Here is a 24,182-nt window from a genome sequence, read left to right as displayed (position 1 = left end):
ATTAGTGATACAACCAAAAAGATTTTACCCAATTATCTCTAAAACTAAGGGAGTTGTACCCAAAATAAAAATGCTGGTATGTCGTGGCACAAGTCACCACATTTACCCCCCATGCTCTTTCTATGTGATAAAATTATCCAATTGATCTGATTTTTGGAATACTGATTCCTAGGACAACAAAGTACAATGTAGTTATAAATGAAGCATCTCTATAATAAATTCCTAAAAAGTAAGTACCTATGTCCTTAAAATATATTCTGTATTAAAGCAGTTTTTTAACAAATTTACTTACAACTTTTTTAGACTTTTATACATTTATATTCTGATTTTCAGTTCTGACAATCTACAAGTTTTAATGTGCGTTTGTCCTAGAGTTTCAGTGCTTTGCTTTAATGGAGGTTGTCATCCTTGCTATTAAAAGTGGCGCTACTCTTTTAACTAAAGTATGTTGGATAATATATGCATATGTAACTTGGATGATTTAATATTTTTTCAATGAATATAGCTCTTAGTCCTGTCTTACAAAAAGCTCTGATCAAATATCCTTAAATTTAAAGTACCTAGTAAGATTATTTGTCTGAAGCTTAAGGTCTCGGAAGACAATTAACTGAATTTGAATTATTTGTCAGTGAAGATTCAAAAAGGTTCTGGGATGGCTTTAGTCTATTTTCCTTACCTAACCCATCATCCCTAAAGGCTATGTGCGTAGCTGCTAGTAACCAAATACTGCAAAAAGTTTTGTTGCCTTTTCTGATGAGTTTTAGATAATAAATACCTAGTTGGTCTAGAATACTAAGCTGCATAGTTGGTAGCTGAATGTTAAAAGGGGTAGTTGCACAAAGTGCATTTATTGAATTTAGGGAATTTTTTCCTGTTCAATAGTTTAAACTACATCTATAGAACATAAATTTGAAAGAATTTTTAAAAAAATCAACTTAGACTTGAAAATCATATTTTTGGTATATATTCAACATAGGCTGCCCTGTTACCACAAAAACAGCATGATACGTATTTTGTTCGTGCCTAATTGATTGCTATTTATTAAAAAACTATTCAGTTATAAATCTTTCTCAACCCAATTTAAAAGGAAAAAAGTCTACTTCATCATTCCGAAATATATTTCAAGTAAAAAATACTCATTATCAATCGCATCTCTTGTAGAAGTGAATCAAGCAATATTAGCTTGGTCGTTTTATTATAATAAAAAATTATACTTTAGATAATATTCTTGTTAGGATGACTACTTTAGTTAGAAATAAGTTTTCGGAAATGCACATCATGCAACTATCTCTTTAATTGTAGTTGTAGCAGCACCTTACTTGACTTTTTTTGTGCAGTATCCAGTATAGCAAGATGCTATCAGGTTGTTAATGAGAAGCGAGGTTACTCTTTAATTCAAAATGTCGGAGTTAGCAGCTTAACAGACATGCAAATTTAAACACATCCATGTAATAGTTAGTTTTTCTAAAAAAATGCAATTACCAAGGAAGTAGTCATCTTTTACTAACATTCTCATGACGGATTTCATGATTTTTTTTGTAGAGTTGTAACTTGTGATATCAGGTACGCATTAAGTGCAAATATAAGATGAACTTTAAGTTTGTCTTAAATAATTATAAAATTTTGTCTAAATTGGTCAAGAAAATGCAAAAAAATGCCAAAAGAAAAACCTGCTAAAAAGCAGTCCGACCATTATGAATGTTTTATAGTTAATTATGCTCCAAAATAATTGCAATGTTGACCCTTAACTGTTCACCATTTGTTTCTTTGTTTGGACACACCTCACAATTTTCCCCTCTATAGGACATAATCCGCCCTGCATTTTAACAGGCGAAAATAAAGTTAGGTATTAACAAGGATCACAACATCCATAAGTAGCGAAGCACAAACAAATCATGGAAAAAAATTGGTAAAGGAGATTTTAAAAACATTTGTTGAAATCAATCATGTTTGATGAAAAAAAACCTTCTAAAAGTTTCGACTACAAACACAAAAACCCCTTAGAGCGGCAGGAAATGTATTCTTGACAACCTTATCTAAAAGAATTCAAAAATCAGATCACAAACACCATACTTAGAATTAGATATGGGGAAATTGTAAAAAAAAAAAATAAAAAAAGCCAAAAACAAGGCCGACCGCCATTATATATTTTATTATGCTAATTAATAATGGGAATGTTGACAAGCTTGAATGTTGAGAAGCTTCGCTTAAAAAGTGATGTGAAAGGGGTCTATGCACGAACGAGATCAAGTGATTATCGGCAAATTCCGAAAACAATGATGTAAGCATGTTTAATTTCAATTCGAACATGGTTTGAGTAATATTATTTCCTTAAAGTTAAGCTTTTTGGTCCATCAGACGATTTAAGTACCCAGTTTAAATGTATCATTTATCATGTTAAAATAAAAAAGAATTATCCCTGTTGCTAAGTTAATGATAAATATTAAAAGAGTGCATTGTAAACATTTCAACTCGTTACCCAAATATTTAAAAAAAAAGACTTCACTTGACCAGTCCAGTGGTTAGAGATCTTTCGCTATACACAGACAGACATCCTGGTACTTATATACAAGGGACATATTAACATAAAATAGTTATTAACCTTTTTATTGGACCTATAAGAAGCTAATTGCAAAGAATAACTACTCAATTCAGCAGTTAGCAAAATCCTTAGGTACAAACAGACAAACATTGTTTTACTTTTATATAATGATGGCAAAAGTAAAAATATATTTAGTAAGTTTATAACTTTATTTTATTAGCTTTCAGGAAAATGAAAAATACATTTCATAATGGCAATACATATATTGATACAATATTAAACAAGGATGACAACATCCATAAGTAGCGAAGCTCAAAAATTATGATTGTATATCAGGAAACAAATACTATAAAGCAGTGTCATGTAATAAATATTAATATTGGTAAAATAGGGAAATCATCACACCTTTAAAATCATGCAACTTTATAATCACGAAAACTTAAAATTCTAGGAATCGATCTAGCACCTCAATTAATAGACAAATCTTAATGAAACTTGATGGAAATATGTAGAACATGAGAATATTTAATCCCTGATAATTTCAACCGTCAATCCTGAATAGGAATTGAGAAAACCATGAAAACCTAAAAAATCTAGGAATCGACCTAGCACCCCAATTAACAAAAAAAAATATTATTAAAACTTGGTGAAAATATGTAGAATATAAAATTTATTAATCCCTGAAAATTTCAGCCCTTTATCTTGAAAAGGAGTTGAGGAAATCACAAAAACGTAAAAATCTAAGAATCGATCTAGCACCCCAAATAACAAACAGACGGACAAAACAATGTATATATAGTGGGAATCTTCACTAAAAATTTCAGGAGCAGAGAAAATCACGTTTCCCCCAATTCATTAATTACAGACGGACGGACAGTCAGAATTATAGAGTAGCTTTGCTACTATAAACAGAGGCATCATATAAATCCAAAAAAATCTAGCTTCTTGTATGAATTTGTAAGGTCTCTTTTTCTAAGGCGTGTTTATTAACTTATCCCTGCGTTGAATAGAGATCTCGTAATCTAACTAACCAGGACACTTTGAGATTAATTTATGTGTTAACAAATTATGATCATTTTACTTAGTTTTCAGTCAAAATAATAAAATAAACAAACATTGTTTTTTTAAAAACATCAATAAGATTCATAAACAGATTTAACTTTCTCATTTATTATCTTTTATTTATCATTTCTTTTTATTAATGGCAGCAAAACATTTTATTGCAGAAATATTCATTGAACAAAAATATCGCTTATCAGCTTATTATCACTTCAGATTATTTATCACTTCAAATGTATTCAAATAATTTGTTTTATGTTTTCAGCAATGTCCAAGATATAGAGTTGTCCTCAATCTGCATCCAAAAATTGATCTGAAAATAAAAATAATTATCAATTTTTCGTAAATTAAGAATATGAATCAAATAACAATTAAGTCCAACCAGCAGTACTGGTTGGGACGGTAGGAAGTGCTATAATCCTTATACTAAAGTAACAGGATGTGTGTCTGTGTGTCTGTGTGTTTTTTTTACTTTTTATTTCAAAATCCAAAATAAGAAATTGGGTTATCAAATTCGACTCGCTCTTCAAGTGCCCCTAGAGGCCTCTAGGGGCGTAGCCGCTAGTAAAGAAATAAAGAGTGACAGCTAAAATCTAGCAGAAAAAAGTAACAGAATGTTTGTGTCTTTCTGTATGTACCGAAGGATCTCGCTAACTGCTAAACCTATGGTCTTCCTTTCAGGGTAGCTTCTCACAGGTAATGGGAAGGTTTATAACTATTTTGGGGAAGGGTAACACTACCCTCCCAAGAGAAATCGCCCCAAGAAAAAATTCCCCCCCACCAAAAAAAATAAAAAGGATATAGTCCCTTGTGGGGCAACGCCCCTTAAGGGGCGATTATTCGTATTTTCACAGTAGCTTTTCTCCTATTTCTAGCCCCTGCGGGGGGCTCTAACCCTACGGGACCAATTGCCTAACCCTGCAGGGAATCACCTAACCCAATTTACCCTAAATAACCAATTAAAAGCCATTTTAAAATACAACAAATCGCCCCTTAAGGGACGTTGCCACGAAAGGGACTATACCCGGCCATATAGGGTATGCCTTGGCCCAAAACAGTAGCATTCATTCCCGTGCACTGTTAGGACTTCCAGGTTGTGCAATAAAAGGTGCAATAAATCAGAGAAGTAAATGAAGTAATAAGAACATCTTTCTTGATAATAACTTATTCAATTACCTTATATGATAATGTGTATATACTGTGTCTGTTAGCTAATACTGATGGCTGTGTTACTGATTTTATAAATCAAATAAAATTTATGTCATTATTTCTGAAACAAAAATAGTTGTAATTAATTGGGATACGAATAAATATTATGTTGGTAAATGATCGAATATAGAGATTCCACTGTTTTTTTTTTTGTGGGGGGGGGGGGTTCTTGTGTCTTGGATAAATACAATTTATTTGTTTATGTTATATCGCAATAACTTAAAATTAAAGTAATTGTAAACTTTTTATGATTTTGAATTTTACAAATCTTAGGTACATATTTATTTATACAACCCTCGAGAATGCCACAAAAAGTAGATAGCAAACACCAAAACAAAAAACATTTTTGTTAATTTTGACAGCTTTTGTAATTTTTAGGGGCAACGTTTTACGGCAAATTTACCATTTTAACTATGCAGTGCACTAAATTATTTTAGAATTATGAATTATTAATTCCTGATATTATTCAAGAGAGAAACAGCTGATCAATGTTTACATTTGGTTGCAGAAATCATGCGCAAGAAGTGTTCTTTCCTTCTGATTTCGGTCATTTTCTTTCAACTACTTTACTCCCCCGAATTAGATATTTATTTTAGCTTTTTATCTTCTAAATAAATATTTTGGAGAAAAAATTTCTTTAGTTAGAAAAACATCTTACTTCTATTTTGGATGTTTTAGGCCAGATATGCAAAGATTCATGAAATTAATCAAAGTATTTTTAGAGGAAAATTTATCAAGGGACAAAATAGCTAAAAATAGAGTCCTTAAAAGTTGGGATTTCGGGCTTTAGTAAAAACCTCTCTATATTTTATGCAACGTACAAAGAAACTGAATTTTTTTGAGAGATTTTGACAAGAAAGAGGGGTGTTTTTATTGTAAAAATCGAATCAGTTACAGGCAACCTAAAATTATGACAAAGATGAGCTTTTAATTTTGCTTCTAGGCTTTGCATTTTAATTTTGAAAATTTTCACATGAGCATTGGGATTCTTTCAAAATATTCATGTACTATAAAATGTCATTTTAAAATGTCTATAACTTTTTTGTTATTGAAGCTGGAGGCTTCAAATTTTGGGTGATGGGTCTACTTGTGGCAGTCTTTCAGCAGTTAGAGCGGGATATTTCTTGCAGGCTTCCTTTAATCATCCAGAGGTGTATTATACTTAAATATATAAATCAAGTGCAGGATCTCACTTAGGTCTCTGATCAAAATGTCAAAAATGGACCCACCCTGTTATATATTTCTTTGTCTTTACCCCCTGGACATTCCTAAATATGTAAAAATATACAATATATTTACAGGTGAAACTGCACTTCACAATTCAATTTATCGTGGTGGTCCATTAAATGCACAGCTTTTAATTGATTTAGGACTAAATGTCAATGATAAAAACATAAAAGGTAAGTTGTAAAAAGATTAAAAATCAAAATAGACATTATTTCTTTTTTTGTAATTGTACAGGCCAAAACTGCCTACATCTTGCTGTTTCAAAATGTCCTCTATATATCCTAAAAGAAGAAACTTTACTATTACTTGATAATGGTGTTGATATACAGGCAACTGATAATAATGGTAAGTTTAGATTATAAATTATTTTGAATTAAATGGTAAATATAATATTTCATACATTTACAATAATACTTGTAAGTAAACAAAAGACGATAAAAAAATATATAAAAAGTAAGTTTACTTTGCAATATGTATTCATAATGTTGTTTTTATTCATTTTATTTAGTATAACGCAAAGAATGATCATTACTTATATCATATGATCTGTAACTTAATCCATTAGTGCCGAACCAGGCATTATAACCCGGTTCCGAAAAATGAAAAAAAACGGTTTCCGGCTTCATAGTTGCATCATTCTCAGTATGAATCCCCCCTCTACTATCCTGGCTTTCATTTCCCCCTGGAGCAGGCAGTTTAGCTTACTTCCTTTTGCCGGTATAGCTCAACAAAATTTGAAAATCATGAAAATTTAAAATGAAAATTTTGTGGAATCTAATGTTTATTGACAAGTACATCTATTTGTGAATTCGTTTTATTCAAATTGTTATCTTTTATATGATTTTTTTATCGTTTTTTTATGCCCTATTATGACCCGGTTCTGCTTGGCCATAAATACCCGACAGTTTTAAAACCCGGCTCGGTTTCGGTTTTTTTTACCCGGTTTTACCTTTTCAACCAATAAAAATAACAGTTTACGTCATTAGTAGGGGTTTCAGTCACCCTAATAACCCTAGTAATCTCTATAGGTGTCACCCAATAGTTTTATGCTCGTTTTCTGATATGTAACACCCAAATTTTATATGTTCTTTTTTTGTAGTGTGTGTCTTTTAAAACTTCGAGCAACGGGTTTTTTTACCCGAAAACGGCAGCACCTATAGCCGAAACACTAAATTTGAAATAAATCGCTTCATATATTACTTGTAGCTCTATAGATTACATGAGGTTGTGTAGTTTTCAATTACAGATCGTATCAAAGTTCTAAAAAGTGTTCATCTCACTTTGGGCGTTCAAAAATTACATTTTTCGATTTTTGGTCGAAAAAACCGGGTTTTTACTACAAAACCGGGTTTTAATGCCCGGGGAAACCGCCCAAAATGGGTCATAATGCCTAGTTGGTATTTATGGCCAGGCCGAACCGGTTTTTTTTGCAACTTTCCTGTGCACGCCACTAGAGCAAAACAAAAAAATTGGAATTCTGTTTTTACCATTATAAAGCTTCCCTGAGATTTTCAGCTCAATCGGCCCATAAAAGTGGCGCTCGGCACCAATGGGTTAATAAGCCCTACAATGCTTATATTGATGTTATCATGACATGATTATTTTTTATGTTAATTATACTTGCCTAGGAGAAACAGCACTAGAAATTGCAAAGAAAAAAGGTTGTCAAGATCTTGTTGATGTCCTTGAAACTTGGCTCAATAGTAAGTTCCATGTTTATGTTTTTAGCAAAATTTCATCCCATTGAGGGTGAGAAAATTTATTACTGAATCCTTTTTATGATACTTATACTTTCTCCACGTTTACAGATAACAATCATGATACATTTTTTTCTAAAGAATTTTTTTTACCAATAACATAAATATATATAAATGACTTTTGAATTTAACTTAAACCATATGTTTTTTAGGCACTGTTCCAAATTGCAAGTAAGTAAAAAAGGAAATATTTATCTTTTTTTTCAATTGCTAGGTCATTAGTGTAAGTTTTAAATATCTCAAATATTGATAATTACCAGATGACACTAAAGTTGACTTATGCATTTAGAAGAATTGTTTTTTCTATATACTATAGTAACAAAATATTGTCTATATGTGTATCTGCTTTTTTTCTTTTAAAAGGCTGAATCATTTGTTTGAACAATTTCATTTAATTACATGCGTAATTATTTTTGATATCTAAATTTAAAATCAATTTATTATTACTTTTGTGGCCTGGCAAAAAGAGGAGCAACAAGAATTGTTGGAGGAACCACTACTGAAATTAATGAATATCCATGGCAGGTATATATTTTTAAAGTAAATTTTTTGTTTAGTAAACATTAATCAATTTACATCTGGGCAAAGATATTGTTACGGCTGCAATCCAAACTAAGCTGATTTTTCAATAAGGACATAACAGACGTCAAGTTTTAGTTAGCTTGGCCAGGAATGAGTTGAATGCCAAACAGGTTATGGTCAATATCAAACATAGAACATCCTGTAAAAATATATATAATTAATACAGTTTGAAAAATATAATATATAACATACTATAATGCTTAATAATATTCAGTTCAAAAAAATAAATTGCACTTATGACCACTGTGGCATTGTTTAAATTAAAGCTAAAAAGTAAACTCTTTGGTGTATCAAAATCTAAACATGTCTGGGATAATAAAAAATATTTTCTTTTTCTTTTCTCATTTTTTTTCTTAAAAAATAATTAAATGCTCTAAAAAATGTCTTTTACTTGTACCCCCCTTGTACTCACAATTTCTTATTTTCAGGCAGATTAAAATGGATAAATCTAACACACGTACCTGTAATGATCATTCATTAAGCACTCATCCCACTACTCAAGCTCTAATATGCACAAAAAGACAACATTTTTTCTTTAAAAGGATAACCATCCTATTCTCTTCTCAAAATTGAAACACCATCTCGTGCTAGCACAAAGACATAAACAATGCTGCACACAAATTCAAAATCTGAACCCAGAAATGTCATCTTCAAAACTTACACAAAAGGGAATAATGAAACACATACACAATTTGAATCATCCAACCAAAATATCACAAAAGATTTTTCGTACTTTTCTGAAAACCACTAAATCACCAATACAGATATGATTTAAGTTTGGTTTCTTGTGTGGTCTAAGAAATAGATTTTTGATTTACTACAGATATAATATAATTGGCAATTCTGTTTTCATTGGGTGGTTTTCAATGCTTAAAATAAATGCATTTGAAAATTTATTGAAAACATATTTTATGTCCAAACTTAGTTTAAGTCTACAAAATCCTTCTTTGTTTTACTAATTTAAAATGAGTTGTTAGCCCCTGAATAGAATACTTAAAAATATTTTTAGCTCAACATTAAAGTTGATATAAGTAATACAACTTATACAATTACTTTTATGTATGACAGTAGTTTAGTGCCATGTTGATATGTCTAAATACAAATGAAGCAATATTGTGAGGCCCAGGAAGTATTAGATTGGAAATTACCTTTATCAGCTTTTGCAGTTAATATATACAAACAAAAATTTTATAGGCTGCATTGGTATTTATTGGTTCAAGTGTGCGATTTTGTGGAGGCTCTGTCATAAGTGACAGGTGAGAAAGAAAAGTAACAAATTCTAAATTATCTTAATCTTAGAATCTTATAACTTTAATCATGGACATCCAATATTTAATAAAATTAAATAATATTGATGAAAATTATTCTTGGGTATGGTCACAATTAAAATTGATCCATAACTTTAGATGGGTATTGACTGCTGCCCATTGCTATCAACCAGAAAACTCAATTCAGGTAGAAAATCTGATGAAAACTGTATACTTAAATCTTTTAATTTACAGGAATTAGATCTAGGTTGAAAACTTTCCTAAGTACCCATGCTCTTAAATTCAAAACAGTTTACTTAAAGAAGTATAAATTGCATTGGCTTAGCAACTTAGAATCCTATATTTTTTCATTCTATTTGTACTGCAGTTACCTTAAATTGGTTTTATTCAGGTTGTTCTTGGTGAGCATAACGTTACTACTACCAGTGAAGCAGAATCGTAAGTTTTAATTCTATAAATAATCTTTGATTTTCCATCTTTCATGGTTATTTTGCGCTAACATTAAACATTGTGTATTTTGTAATTATGTTTTTTTTGTAATTATGTAATTGTTAATATATACTAGTTCTAACAAAATGTAAAAAAAATAATTTTATATTTAGGGTCCGTATGAATGTTAAAAATTTTTTCCAGCATAAAGACTATTACTATAATGCAACTGCAGAAAAGTTTGAATATGATATTGCACTCATTGAACTTGAAACTGCCATTCGTTTTAATGAGCATCCAAACATCAGACCAGTAAGTTTGTTTTGATTTATTTTCAAAATATTTTCCCTGTAATGCACACACAAAACTTGAATTCTAATATGGTAGATGATTGTTTAATGTATAATTTTAGATCTTTAAAATTTGAATTATTTAGGCATGTCTACCAAGACATAGCGATAAAGATACAGATGTCAATGCTATTGTCACAGGTTGGGGACGTATACATACCTATGAGTATGCTCCAGACACTCTGCAAGAGGTCCAAGTAAAGGTAGTTCATGATCCAAGCTATTTAGAATTTGATTACATCATTTACAAATTAACAAGCTCACCTAAATTTTGCAGGTCTTGACTCATGAAGAATGTCAGGCTAAACCATCATGGTTAGTTAAAAGTTACACACTTTGTATTGATGGAAAAGGCTCTACAGGATCCTGTTATGGTAAATATCTAAATAAACCATTTGACTAAATAATTCAATGAATTATAAAAAAAATCTGCCCCAAAATTAGCAAAATATCTTAAATATTTAAATACCTCACTTAGGTGACTCTGGAGGACCTCTTGTGACAGCAGGTTCTGGAAATGGAGTTACTCCCGGACAAAACTATGTACTTATTGGTGTTACTTCATGGGGAAATTCTGGTTGTGGTGTTCTTAGTGGATTTGTCCGGTAAGTAATTTTTATATAAAGTTATTTTTATTCATCAAATAGTGCTATTCCCATGTTTAATTCTAATTTAATTTTTTAGTGTTTCCTCATTTATGGACTGGATAAATTCCATGATCAACATCATCACCTGTCCAAGAGTTTGAAATTTGTACTTTTCAATGCAATTTGTTTATTTTAATTTGATCTATTAATAAATATTTGGCAACTATGTTTTCTATTTTGTTTAACTCATATCTTTATCTTACCCTAGTAATCTCAAAACGTGTAAGTAAGCAATTAATATTTTTTTTGGCTTACTTAAATGTGCCATTGTGCCATTTTTGTGGTAAATTACTGATAAGCCATAAAGAATACTAATTGCTTACTTATATCAGCATTCTACAACAATTTGGTCTTACTTGTGAGTTAAAAGAGGGTGGAGTAAATAAATACTCAGTCATTTACAGTAAAAGTGGCTTATATAAGTTGAAGTGAAGAAAAAGAAGGAGGAGTAATAATTAATCCCTTCCTTCCTGTAAGCAGTTTATGAAAAAAAGAGAAGATTTGGCTGATATAAGCCAAATAAGCAACAAATGTGATTGATTGCTTATAAGTAATTTATCCAAAAATTGCATGATTTGGTATATAAGCCAAATAAGCATTTATTGTGATTGATTGCTTGTAAGTAATTTATCAACAAATTGGATGATTTGGTATATAAGCCAAATAAGCATTTATTGTGATTGATTGCTTATAAGTAATCTATCAAAAAATTGTATGATTTGGTATATAAGCCAAATAAGCAATAAATGTGATTGATTGCTTATAAGTAATCTATCAAAAAATTGCATGATTTGGTATATAAGCCAAATAAGCATTTATTGTGATTGACTGCTTATAAGTAATCTATCAAAAAATTGCATGATTTGGTATATAAGCCAAATAAGCATTTATTGTGATTGATTTCTTATAAATAATCTATCAAAAAATTGCATGATTTGGTATATAAGCCAAATAAGTATTTATTGTGATTGATTACTTATAAGTAATTTGCATTTTCATTGATTGCTTATAAGTAATATATCAAAAAATTTTATGATTTGGTATATAAGCCAAATAAGCATTTATTGTAATTGATTGCTTGTAAGTAATTTTTCAAAAAATTGCATGATTAGGTATATAAGCCAAATAAGCACTAAATGTGATTGATTGTTTATAAGTAATCTATCAAAAAATTGCATGATTTGGTATACAAGCCAAATAAAGATTTATTGTGATTGATTGCTTATAAGTAATCTATTAATAAATTGCATGATTTGGTATACAAGCCAAATAAGCATTTATTGTGATTAATTACTTATAAGTAATTTATCAAAAAATTGGATGATTTTGTATATAAGCAAAATAATTATTTATTGTGATTGACTGCTTGTAAGTAATTTATAAAAAAATAGCATGATTTGGTATATAAGCCAAATAAGCAATCATTTTCATTGATTGCTTATAAGTAATTTATGAAAAAATAGCATGATTTGGTATATAAGCCAAATAAGCAATCATTTTCATTGATTGCTTATAAGTAATTTATGAAAAAATAGCATGATTTGGAATATAAGCCAAATAAGCAATCATTTTAATTGATTGCTTGTAAGTAATTAATAAAAAAAAAGCATGATTTGGTATATAAGCCAAATAAGCAATCATTTTCATTGATTGCTTATAAGTAATTTATGAAAAAATAGCATGATTTGGTATATAAGCCAAATAAGCAATCATTTTTATTGATTGCTTATAAGTAATTTATGAAAAAATAGCATGATTTGGTATATAAGCCAAATAAGCAATCATTTTTATTGATTGCTTGTAAGTAATCTATCAAAAAATTGCATGATTTGGTATATAAGCCAAATAAGCATTTATTGTGATTGATTACTTATAAGTAATATATCAAAAAATTGCATGATTTGGTATATAAGCCAAATAAGCAATCATTTTCATTGATTGCTTGTAAGTAATTTATCAAAAAATTGTATGATTTAGTATATAAGCCAAATAAGCATTTATTGTGATTGATTGCTTATAAGTAATCTATCAAAAAATTGCATGATTTGGTATATAAGCCAAATAAGTAAAAGTTTTCATTGATTGCTTATAATTAATTTATCAAGAAATAGTATGATTTGTTATATGAGTCAAATATGCAAAAATTTAGATTAAATAATAACCTTAACATTCTTTTTCCAATTTGTAGACCAACCATGCCCATGGATCTTTGATCTGTAAATTACATTTATACCCAAGGCGGGAGTGTATATTGGACTGTATTTACACAGGTAACCAAAGTTTCTTTACCATCCTTAGCTTGGTTAGCTTAAAAACTTTGGGTATTTTCATTGTATTTTGTTGGTTTCAAACAAGTAGTGCACATTTTTCAATAATTTTAATCTACAACAGGGGTAATTCAATTTCAGTATGGCTTAAAAACTGATTAATGTCTGATGGATTTGAACTGGTTCTAAGTCATACTGGAAAATCATGTAACATAATATATTCTAGACAATTTTATACAAATATCAATACCAGATTTGTTAGTCCCTAAGTGCTAACAAAACAAGAATCAATATTATAATTTTTCACCTTACTATCTCTGGAATGCTGTCTATATTATGATGCAATAACATTGGGGATGTATTTTCATTAAACATTGTAAAATTTGTGGTTTCACTCAGGATACCTTGTTGAGTCCTAAAACCCTCCATCTCCCCTTAATAATAAAATGTTTTGAGAAAATAATTTATAATTTAATTATGGTAGGGGCTAGCTTATTATTTGTTTGTTTATTATTAGATGAGTAGAATAATTATTAAATACAAAAAAATTGATGAAAAATGTTGAAAGATGTTTTGAATTGACTTACAGACTTTTTGGTAAAGATCTCAAAGTTGCTAGGTTTCTAATTAATATCTTCTGTTAATATTACATATATAGTTAATATTCAACTGTAAAGAGTTATTAAAAAAAGTGGTGAATGCTGGGATCTTTTACAAAGTAGCCTTGGACAAAGTAGCTTCTAGGACAAAGCAGCTTGGGACAAATACTTAAAGGAACCCTGCACAAAATATACCAATTTAACTACTGAAAGACCACCATGAGTAGACCCAATACCCAAAATTTGAAGCCTCCAGCTTCAATAACAAAAAAGTTATACATCACAAAGAAAGAAATTTATAAGCTTATTTTTGGCAGAAACTTAGGATGCCAGTAACTGTTATCATTTTCATAATAAAAAACCCTTCTTTATATTCAAAATCATTGAAAAAAATTCAGTTTAATTTGCATTGTACTGGTAATACTGTAATGTAAGAATGACAGCCTTTAGGCTTTCCAGCCAATCAGAAGTCTAAGTCTTGTCTTATTTAATAATTTATTCCTTTAAGAACAAACTATACATAATTAAATCACATAGTCTTGAATTATTAATATATACAGTTTATAAAATAGCACATAAATTGTTAATAACAAGCGATATTATAATATATTGTAAAAAAATTAACTAGTTATATTTGGAGACAGTTTGAAAATCAAATACTAAAATATTTTGTGTTGTCTTTATATTTCAAAACAAAATTAATAAATTTTTCAATAAGATATGTTGATATACCACCTTTATCTAATAATTTTGAACAGAATTGAGCTAAAAGCAATGTTTGAGAAAAATAATTGTTTTCATTCCATCTTGATAGACAAGGTTCTTTACTAATTTTTAGTGCCTTGTCTTTAGCTGCTAAAATGAGCATCAAAATTTGAGCAAAATCGTCACCTTTAAAGCATTCATAATAGATGTTAAAAAGAAAGAAATTTTCTTTAAGGAAAATGAACTCAGGGCAACCTTGGAAGTAAATTTCATCTAGAAAAATAGCAAGATAATGGGCGAAGTATTTCGGGAATTTGCAGAAAAAAATTGCATGATCTGAATCATTCTTTACATAACATTTAGTACAAATAAACCCAGAACCACTTCATTATGCAATCTACATTTTCCTGGATATTTTGTCTACGGTAGTCCATAAGTGTACTGCTTTACAGTACATTGTTTCTATTTGTTAAAGCAACACGTATGATAAAAGAAAAAGATTCTGTTTAAAGTAAAATGCTTATATTTCAATCAAAATCTAATTTTTATATTTTTTACCGATCCACTTCATTATGCAAATCAAAAGAAAATCAGTGGGAAAACGTTTGTTTTGCAGTTTTAAAAAATTATTCTGATAAAATAACAATTTTTTAAGGGATTTATGCATTAATTATAATGAAAAACAGTTTAAGGTAATAATTGAATAATAAATAAATAAGAAATAATTGAAAAAAAAAGAAATTCTATCCCTATCACTTTAGAGGACAGCTGCTGACCCCCAGTCTTATTAATGAAGCTAAATACATGTTAAAGATAAAAATTTCCCTGAAAAGTATACAAAAATGTTTTTTTGATGTGTTAAAAAAATCCATTTTAAAATCTTGATTTTGAGGATGATGGCCTTTAAGATGCTCTTACTGGTGGTGAAGGTGAGCTAAATGTTATCTAAGTACATGACTATTACAACAACTTGTCTATTAACCTATGTACCATTTTTTGTAGTCATAGCAGCCTCCAGTGGAGCCTCTCGACATGAAATATAACCATTATCTAAAAAATACATTATTTACTTTATGAATTTTAGTAATTAAAATTGCAATTTTTTTCTTTTTTAATATTGCTTGGCTGGAGGCTGCTATGACTACAAAAAATAAACCATAGTTCAATATATAAGTTTTCATCATGGGCATGCACTTTGATAACAATTAGCTCACCCTCATCACCAGTAAGAGCATCTCAAAGGCCATCATCCTCAAAATCAAGATTTTAAAACGGATTTTTTTTAACACTTAAAAAAACATTTTTGTATACTTTTCAGGCTAATTTTTATTTTTAACATGTATTTAGATTCATCCATAATACTGGGGGTCAGCAGCTGTCCTCTAAAGTGATAGGGATAGAATTTCTTTTTTTTCAATTATTTCTTATTTAGAAAAATCATTAAAATCTACCTTAAACTGTTTTTCATTATAATTAATGCACAAATCCCTTAAAAAATTGTTATTTTATCAGAATTGATTTTTAAACGTGGAGAAAAGGGCAAAACAAAGTTTTCCCATTGATTTTCTTTTGATTTGCATAATGAAGTGGATCGGTAAAAAATACAAAAATATAGATTTTGATTGAAATATAAGCATTTTACTTTTAACAGAATCTTTTTCTTTTATCATACGTGTTGCTTTAACAAATAGAAACAATGTACTGTAAAGCTGTACACTTATGGACTACCGTAGACAAAATATCCAGGAAAATATAGATTGCATAATGAAGTGGTTCTGGGTTTATCACTATCTATTAGATTCCATTTGAATAATTTTGTACAACTTACCAGTGTGCGTATGTATTGTTCAAAAAGGAATCCTTTATAATATAAAGTTATAGGTAGATCAAGAACAAATCAGAAGTCTAAGTCCTCGCTAAGTTCTCTGAACAACCAATCACAGCTGGTCATCTGTATTACTGACATTAGTTTCATTCTTTGCCGCTATGACTTTATGAGTACAAATGCAATTTAAACTGAATTTGTAAAAGAGATTTTGACTATGAAAAGGTGTATTTTTTGTAAAAATATTATCAGTTACTGGCAGCCTAAGTTTCTGACAAAAAAAGCTTTTACTTTTGCTTTAATATTGAAATTTCCATCAAGAGCAATGCAAATCTTTCAAAATTTTCATTGTACTAAAAAATAATTTTTCTTGCAGGGTTTCTTTTAGAAAAGTAGCCTCCACTGTTAATAAAGGTCATGTCCACAGCACTTAGGAGGAATGCCTTGGCCTAAAACAGGCGCAACTCATTACCTTGTAGGTCTTCTCAGACAATCAAAGGGTTGGTTGACTGATGGGTGAATGAACACTTTACACCTAACTCATAAGTGGAGTATGTTGCAAGGTGCATGGAGAGGTTCAGAACTTAAAGCAACACCAAGCATAGTTGCCAGATATTTTTCAGATCAAAGTGTACAAATAAGGTGTACATTTGACCTCCAATGTGTACATTTGGAGGGGGGAAGGGGAAAAGGGAGGGGGGAATGGGGAGAAGGGGATGGGGAACGAGGGGGATTTGCTACGCTATCCTAATAGGTAGGAATTACACTAGTGGCATCTAGGAGCTCTTAAGGGAGAAGGGGGAGTCAACCTCACACTTTCAGTTGTAATTTTGCAAGTTACTACAAAAAATATAAATATTCAGTTAACCTTCAATGTTTATAACCAGAAAATAGAGGAAGGAAGCCAATTTTTGGGGGTAAAAAGTCCATTTTTGGAAGAAAAATTCCAATTTTTGTGTGTACACGTGTACATTTTTAAAAAAATGTTGAAAATGCGTACATCCTCATTGGTTTTGCCCAATGTGTACATTTGTCAAAAATCAGGTCAAAAATGCGTACATTACGCGCAAAATGTGTACATCTGGCACCGCTGACACCAAGTCTCCTACAGTCTTAACTCTTACTTTCCCTAGAGGCTACTTTGTCCGGAGGCTACTTTGTCCAAGATCAGATTGCAGTCATACCAATGACAATTCTATTGTAAATTAGTTAAATAAATTAACGTCTGAAACATCCAGCATAGAAGAATTTTCGGGGTCCCTTTCGTGGCAAACCACCAAAGGGGCGTTTTGCCATATTTTCACAGTAGCTTTTATAGGTTATGTTAGGTTGTTCCCCCACAAGGTTAGGCAATTGGCCCCACAAGGAATAGAAAGAGGAGAAATGTTGCAGTGAAAATACAACAAAATTTCACGAAAGGGAATTTTCTTCCACAATTTCTATTTAACTATTGACTGATTGAATACAAGCTTGTGATTGGATTTTTTTTACATAAAAATGTTTAAAAATTAATCTGCAATTGTCCTATCCCTCCAACAATAAGTTTATGTTGGCCTATATTTTATGTTACAACACATACATGGTACTTAAAACTTATGTTGTTGTTGTGTAATAAAAAGCATTCACTTAAGCAAAGATAACAAATAAAATTATGAAACTAATCAGGGATCTAAATAGATAAGACACATTCCTTAATATGACATGCTAAATTACCCCTTCTGTAGATTAAAATTAGTAGTTAAAATGTTTATACACTCAACTCAATAAACCATCAAAATTCAGAATAAAATGAACAAAACCGGAATTAATTTGGTGGTGCCTTAGGACCTCTAAAAATCTGTCCAATTTAACCTCCAAAAATAAAATCCTTAAAAAAAATATTGGCAAACTTTGTGTGGTTTTTTACTTCCACTTTCAAGTTTTTGTACCACCACCCAAAAACAAAAGACTATATAGTTCCACCAGCTTAAAACAGTTCTAAACCATGATAAAAATGGTTTGCAATGGCCCTTTAACCCATTAGTGACGAACAGGTTTTTAAAGCCCGGTTACAGAAAATCGTAAAAATAACCGGTTCCCAGTTTCTCAATTGCATCATTCTCAGTATGAATCCCCTCTCTACTACCCTGGTTTTCATTTCCCCCTGGAGCAGGCAGTTTTGCTTACTTCCGTTTGCCGGTATAGCTCAACAAAATTTGAAAACAAAGAAAAACAAGGTGATTTCAAAATACCCCTCCTAACTTTTTTGTTTATGAAGTAAAGTTGCTGATTTTTTTTTTGTGAAATCTAAAGTTTATTGGCAAGTGCATCCATTTGTGAATTTGTTTTATTCAAATTATTATTTTTTATATGAATTTTTTATCGTTTTTTTACATTCTATATAGGCTTGCTCAACTTGGTTAAAAAAGCCCGCTAGTTTTATTACCCTGCTCGGCTCGGTTATAATCACCCGGTTTTAACTTTTCAACCATTAGATATGAAAGTTTTAAAACTCCTAGAAACGGGCTTTTTAAACTGAAAAGGGTGGCACCTATAGCCAAAACACTAAATGTGATATAAATTGTTTTATATCTTACTTGTAGCTATATAAGTTACATGAGGTTATGTAGTTTTCAATTACGGATCGTATCGAAGTATTAGCCACTCTACAACTCATTTTGGACGTTCAAAAATTACATTTTTAATTTTTTGGGCCAAAAAACTGAGTATTTAGTAAAAAACGAGTTTGAATACTGAGGGAAACCACCCAAAAACCGGTCCCTATGCCCAATGGGAATTTATAACCAAGCCGAACCGGGTTTATTTGCAACTTTCCTGTGGACGCCACTAGAGCAAAAAAAAATTGGAATTCCGTTTTTACCATAATAAAGCTTCCCTGAAATTTTCAGCTCAATCAGTCCATAAAAGTGGGGCTTGGCACTAATGGGTTAATTAAACAATGTACTGGGTGTGTCTAAACAATGTATAAAAAAATGTTTAAATCAAAATTCATTGTCTAGCTTCCATAAATAGATAAATCAACTCAATAATCAATAAATAAGCTTGGATGCCCTTGTGATTAATTATTACTCCTCATTATACTTCACTTCAAATGATATAAGCAACATTTACTATAAATGACTGAGGATTTATTTACTCTACCCACTTTTAACTCACAAGTCAGACCAAATTGTTGTAGATTGCTGACAAGTAAGAATTTTATATTTATGTGGCTGATCAGTAATTTACCACAAAGATGACACAATAAATAACATTTTACTTTTTTTTTGCCTACTTACACAGGGAGACATTACTAGGGATATTTATGAACATCAACACATAATTGAGCTCTTGTACTTGTGTGGCTTGGCGCGTCATTTGATGAAAACAAAAAAATCGTTACTTTATATATCTGCCACTAACGCCGTAATTGTGCGTCTTACGTAGATTCTACAGATAGGGCGCTTTAAGTTCTTGAAAAAAGTATTTCTAGGTCAAGTCCTTAAAATAACTCCCAAGACTACTTTTATGGGTTGAAAAGTTTCGAACCGCGTTTACGCCGTTCAAAATTGCCGCTATTGCCGTAAAGGAGCATTGTAGGCAGGTGACACAGAATTTAACTTTGGTCAGGCTTGGTCAGTTCTACAATATTGTATTTTAAGATGACGCCCGTAAAACGACTCCATCCATGAGTTTTGTTAGCACTAAAAGTGTAAATGTACATTTAGCATTCAATGGGATGGTTGCATTAGTTTGTTTGTATATGCGTGTTTGTGTGTGTGTGTGTAGGAGTGTGTGTTACGCCACTGTGTGCGGGTCAGATCTTCAGTTTGGTTATACCTGCCTAAAGTGAAACATTGAGCGAGTGTTAAAGTTAAAAGATATATGCTTAAAATCCTTAATTCAAAGCCTTGTATGTGAAAGCAAATTAATATTATTGATTTATTATGTTGACAATGCTGTAAACATTTTAAAATTCAAATATTGAATGAGATTGTTTGAGTTTTATTATGTTAATAATGCAATGTTGATAAAATCACACTTTAAAGAAATAAACCATAACAAACAAAGAAAAATACAAATATACTTGTTGCAAACTTCTTGTGTATATATAAGGTAGGGGTATATATAGGTCTAGTAAAATACTTTTCAGTATAGCTTTGAAACCGATTAATATCCGCTGGATTAAAAGCGGTTCTAAGTCATATTGAAAAATCATTTATCGTATCGTATTATATACGGTTTTCTAAGCATTGTTTAAAAAATATTTTTATTCTTACAATTGAACATTTTAAATCCACGGAAAGCTGCTTAGCGTTTATAATACGATGCTCTAAATAACTATTTCATTGTGGATACGAAGCTAATTTTTCCCTCTTGATTATTTAGGTTTTTAGTCATACAGAAAAAAATTATCCAATTATGAAATGGGACCCCTTTTGTAGATTAAAAAAAGCAGTGGAAAAGTTTGGATACTGCCTGTTTGTACAGATGAAATTAAATTTTGGGTACCAGTGGAATTAAATCCCTCCCAATGTTGAAAGCTTCGCTTATAAAACATTTTTCATCTAATGTAGATACTAGACACACCATACCCAGGGATAATTGAAAACTAAATTACATTTATACCCAAGGAGGGAGGGTATATTGGACTATATTTTCACAGGTACCCAAAGTTTTATTACCATCCTTGCTTATATTTAGCTTAAAAACTTTGGGTACTTTTATTTAATTTTGATTGGTTGTTTCCAGACAAGTAGTGCCTAATTAATAATTTTAATCTACAACAGGGGATATTTTATTTTCAGTATGGCTTTGAAACCGATTAATATCCGCGGGATTAGAATCGGTTCAAAGCCATACTGGAAAAATGTGTAATGTAGACAATTTTATTTGAATATTAAAATGAAAAAACCACAACAATAATGCTAAATTTGTAAGCTCAGGACTTCGGCCCCTCAGGGTTAACAAAACCGGAATTAATATTTGGATTTACTATCCGCGGAATGCAGTCTATTTGTAATTTAACGCTACACACACACACATACAAAGAAAACTGGTTTTAATTTTATGATTTTTAAAAGCGAAGCTTTTCTATAATTTGGGTCGGTCCGTACGTCAGTCCCTCCGTCCGTCCGTCCGAGATAGATAGCTTTTATTCGTTAATTTAGGCATGTTAGAATTGTCCTATCGATTTCAAACTTTGCATGATGATTCCTGTAGTAGTTAGGTAAGATTTAGAAAGCGTAGCAACTCTATAACCATTACCAGAATGTCCGTATGTCCATTTTAAACATGTTGATTTTTCTACTTTTTTAACAACAAATTTTTATGTCCTAAAGTGTAAGTATGTCCATAAACATTATCCTGTATCAAGCAGTTTTTCAAGAAAATTACTTACAATTTTGCTTCGACTCTTATACTTTTATATTCTGATTATTCAGTTTAGACACTGTACAAGTGTTGATGTCCGTTTGTCCCACCGTTTCAGTGCTTCGCTTTTATGGATGTTGTCATCCTTGTTAATTTAATATTCGTATGATATTATTGAAAACGATTTGGTTGTAAGGAAGGAAATAGGCGGAGTCAAAATATAAGGCTGGGGTTTGGTTAAAAGAAATAAAGTAAAGGAAATGGGATAAGATGGGGATAAAAACCTACTCATTTGTGTACTATTTGAATTTTCAAACATTGGAAAGAAATTATATCTAACATATTTTACATAAAATTACAAAAAAAAACTTTAGCATTTAGAATACCACCTCCCTTTAAAAAAGTACTTTTAAAAGCTATTAATCCATCTAAACCCAAGACTACTTTATCAAACTAACATCTTTGTACAGGCCAAATATATATTTTAAAAACAGAAGTTTTCATTCTCAATTGTCCTCTACACTTTTTTGACACTTTTAACATATTTACACTCCCGCTACATATCTATTTTGAAAAAAATAGTAGAAGGGTTAGGTTTATCTTTAAATCTGTCTACTCGTATTCACAAACTTTAAGTTTGAATGTAATGAATTTAAAATAACAACCATTTAAAACAAGTAAGGTCGTCCAATGGGGGGAGGGGGTAAAGGGGGGATTACGAATTTGGGGGTGCAAAAATATTTTTATTTTACCCCCCATGTAAAATTTACCCCTACCTTGGGGGTGCTGCAGGTTCTTCTAACCAGTTAGGAGGGGGTAAATACCCCCCCCCAAACGACAAATTACCCCCTCCCCCTTAAAAATTTTCACCCCTTCAAATTAAAAAGTATAGACACCCCTGAAAATAAATTTTGGTTTTTAACCTTAGGTTAGGGTTTGGTTTTGCTTATAAGTTATGACCATTTGACTTATGGATTGTTTATATTTATATTTCCACAGATAGAGACAAACATTTTAATAACTAAAATGTACATTACACATTATGATCTAGTTTGTAAATCTTCGAGTCTTTGCCCAACTACACTTTATATCTAGATATTTTAAAAATGGTTCATGCTGCTGCTATGTCAGGTGCATGACTTAAAGCTATTCTAGACTGTCCTACTGTAAAAAGCAGTAAGGTTTTTTTTTGTCTCTGCCTTAAGATTTTAAAAGCAACCGAACCGATTGAGTTCTTTGTTATATGGAAGCTTCACATTTTATTTTTTTGAGGATGGTTTTATGCTATTTTGTTCCCTTCCCTACCACTTTGAATTCCGAGATACCAAGCTCCCAAATGTTAAGTGCTGCCGCTAGTCAAGTAATTAATAGAGAAACAGAAATTTGTTGTTTACGTTCTTATGAAATAATTGAATTCTTACACTTTACGGCAATATTTTTTTCATTAATCTTTCCCTACTCCACTTAGATTTTTGTTATGAAAATAAACCACACTGAGATCTACGCATTTAATAAGGAATAGTTATTTATCGCATTGTATTATAGACAGCTTTCTGCGGATATTAGAATGAGAATGAGCTTTACATAATTTTCAGTTTGACTGAGAACCAGTTCTAATCCAGAGGATATTTATCGGTTTCGAAGCTATACGGGAAAATGGATTATCAATTTTTAAAAGCAAAGCTTTTCTATAATTGGGGTCCTTCCGATCGTTGGTACGTCAATATTGGTTCTTTTCGTTTAGACTTATTAGAGTTTTCCTATCGATCTAAAACTATGCCCTATGACACTATAATCAAGTCCCAAAAATATAACTATGTCCTTAAACAGTATCATGCTCATTTCAGAGCTTCGATTTTATGGGTTTTTTTTTATATTTATCAGGGATCTAATGGGATAAGACAATAGCCGATAACTTGATGTACATAAATTTTGATAATTATAGAGTTTTAGTTGGTTTCGAACTTGTTGTGCCCAAACTTCAATCAATTCAATTAATGATATTATTCCATATTTTATTTGTCAGCATTGTCTAATCTCTTAAGATATCTGAATTATACCTTACCACTTAATGGCAGGATTCTCCTTTGATTTTTAAGTCATCATCTAGAGTTGTTAACCCAAAAAATATAAAAAACGTAATTATGAAACTTTGGGGACTAGTGTAATAAACAGCCCAATGTCCCATCCCTCCATGAAAAAACTCGTTTATTGGTTAGCTTAAAAACTTTGGGTACTTCTATTAAATTTTGATTGTTTGGTTTTAAAATAGGAGTTTTGACTAATAATTTATTTATTTCTTATCATTAACTGATAATTTCTCGTCCATTGCCATATTCCTTTAGATTCCTGGTTAAAATGAAA

At 30.6% G+C, this 24,182-nt stretch overlaps 2 protein-coding genes across 6 annotated transcripts in view; one reads left to right on the top strand and one right to left on the bottom strand.

Moving 5' to 3' along the window:
- LOC145307471 (uncharacterized) overlaps positions 1-1,184 on the bottom strand; it is a 200,207-nt gene extending 199,023 nt beyond the window's left edge. For both annotated transcript variants that reach the window (XM_080149915.1, XM_080149916.1), the window contains exon 1: positions 1,155-1,184. The gene's annotated coding sequence lies outside the window, so the exon portion shown is untranslated. The remainder of the gene's footprint in view (positions 1-1,154) is intronic.
- LOC145307470 (uncharacterized) overlaps positions 1-11,236 on the top strand; it is a 32,493-nt gene extending 21,257 nt beyond the window's left edge. For 3 of the 4 annotated variants that reach the window (XM_080149913.1, XM_080149912.1, XM_080149911.1), the window contains 13 exons: positions 6,112-6,210; positions 6,272-6,382; positions 7,666-7,740; positions 7,947-7,965; positions 8,244-8,319; positions 9,571-9,632; positions 9,783-9,831; positions 10,036-10,082; positions 10,247-10,385; positions 10,510-10,626; positions 10,701-10,797; positions 10,902-11,028; positions 11,108-11,236. In XM_080149913.1, coding sequence (XP_080006039.1) covers positions 6,112-6,210; positions 6,272-6,382; positions 7,666-7,740; positions 7,947-7,965; positions 8,244-8,319; positions 9,571-9,632; positions 9,783-9,831; positions 10,036-10,082; positions 10,247-10,385; positions 10,510-10,626; positions 10,701-10,797; positions 10,902-11,028; positions 11,108-11,171 — 1,082 coding nt within the window. In that variant the 3' untranslated portion in view covers positions 11,172-11,236. The remainder of the gene's footprint in view (positions 1-6,111; positions 6,211-6,271; positions 6,383-7,665; positions 7,741-7,946; positions 7,966-8,243; positions 8,320-9,570; positions 9,633-9,782; positions 9,832-10,035; positions 10,083-10,246; positions 10,386-10,509; positions 10,627-10,700; positions 10,798-10,901; positions 11,029-11,107) is intronic. The other variant, XM_080149914.1, reaches the window with a different exon arrangement.
- The last annotated feature ends 12,946 nt before the right edge of the window (positions 11,237-24,182 follow it).

The sequence above is a fragment of the Acartia tonsa genome, chromosome 15 (genome assembly GCF_053477335.1).
Source record: "Acartia tonsa isolate MP-2025a chromosome 15, ASM5347733v1, whole genome shotgun sequence".
In the NCBI taxonomy this organism is placed as follows: domain Eukaryota; kingdom Metazoa; phylum Arthropoda; class Copepoda; order Calanoida; family Acartiidae; genus Acartia; species Acartia tonsa.
This window is presented reverse-complemented; position numbering and strand designations above follow the sequence as displayed.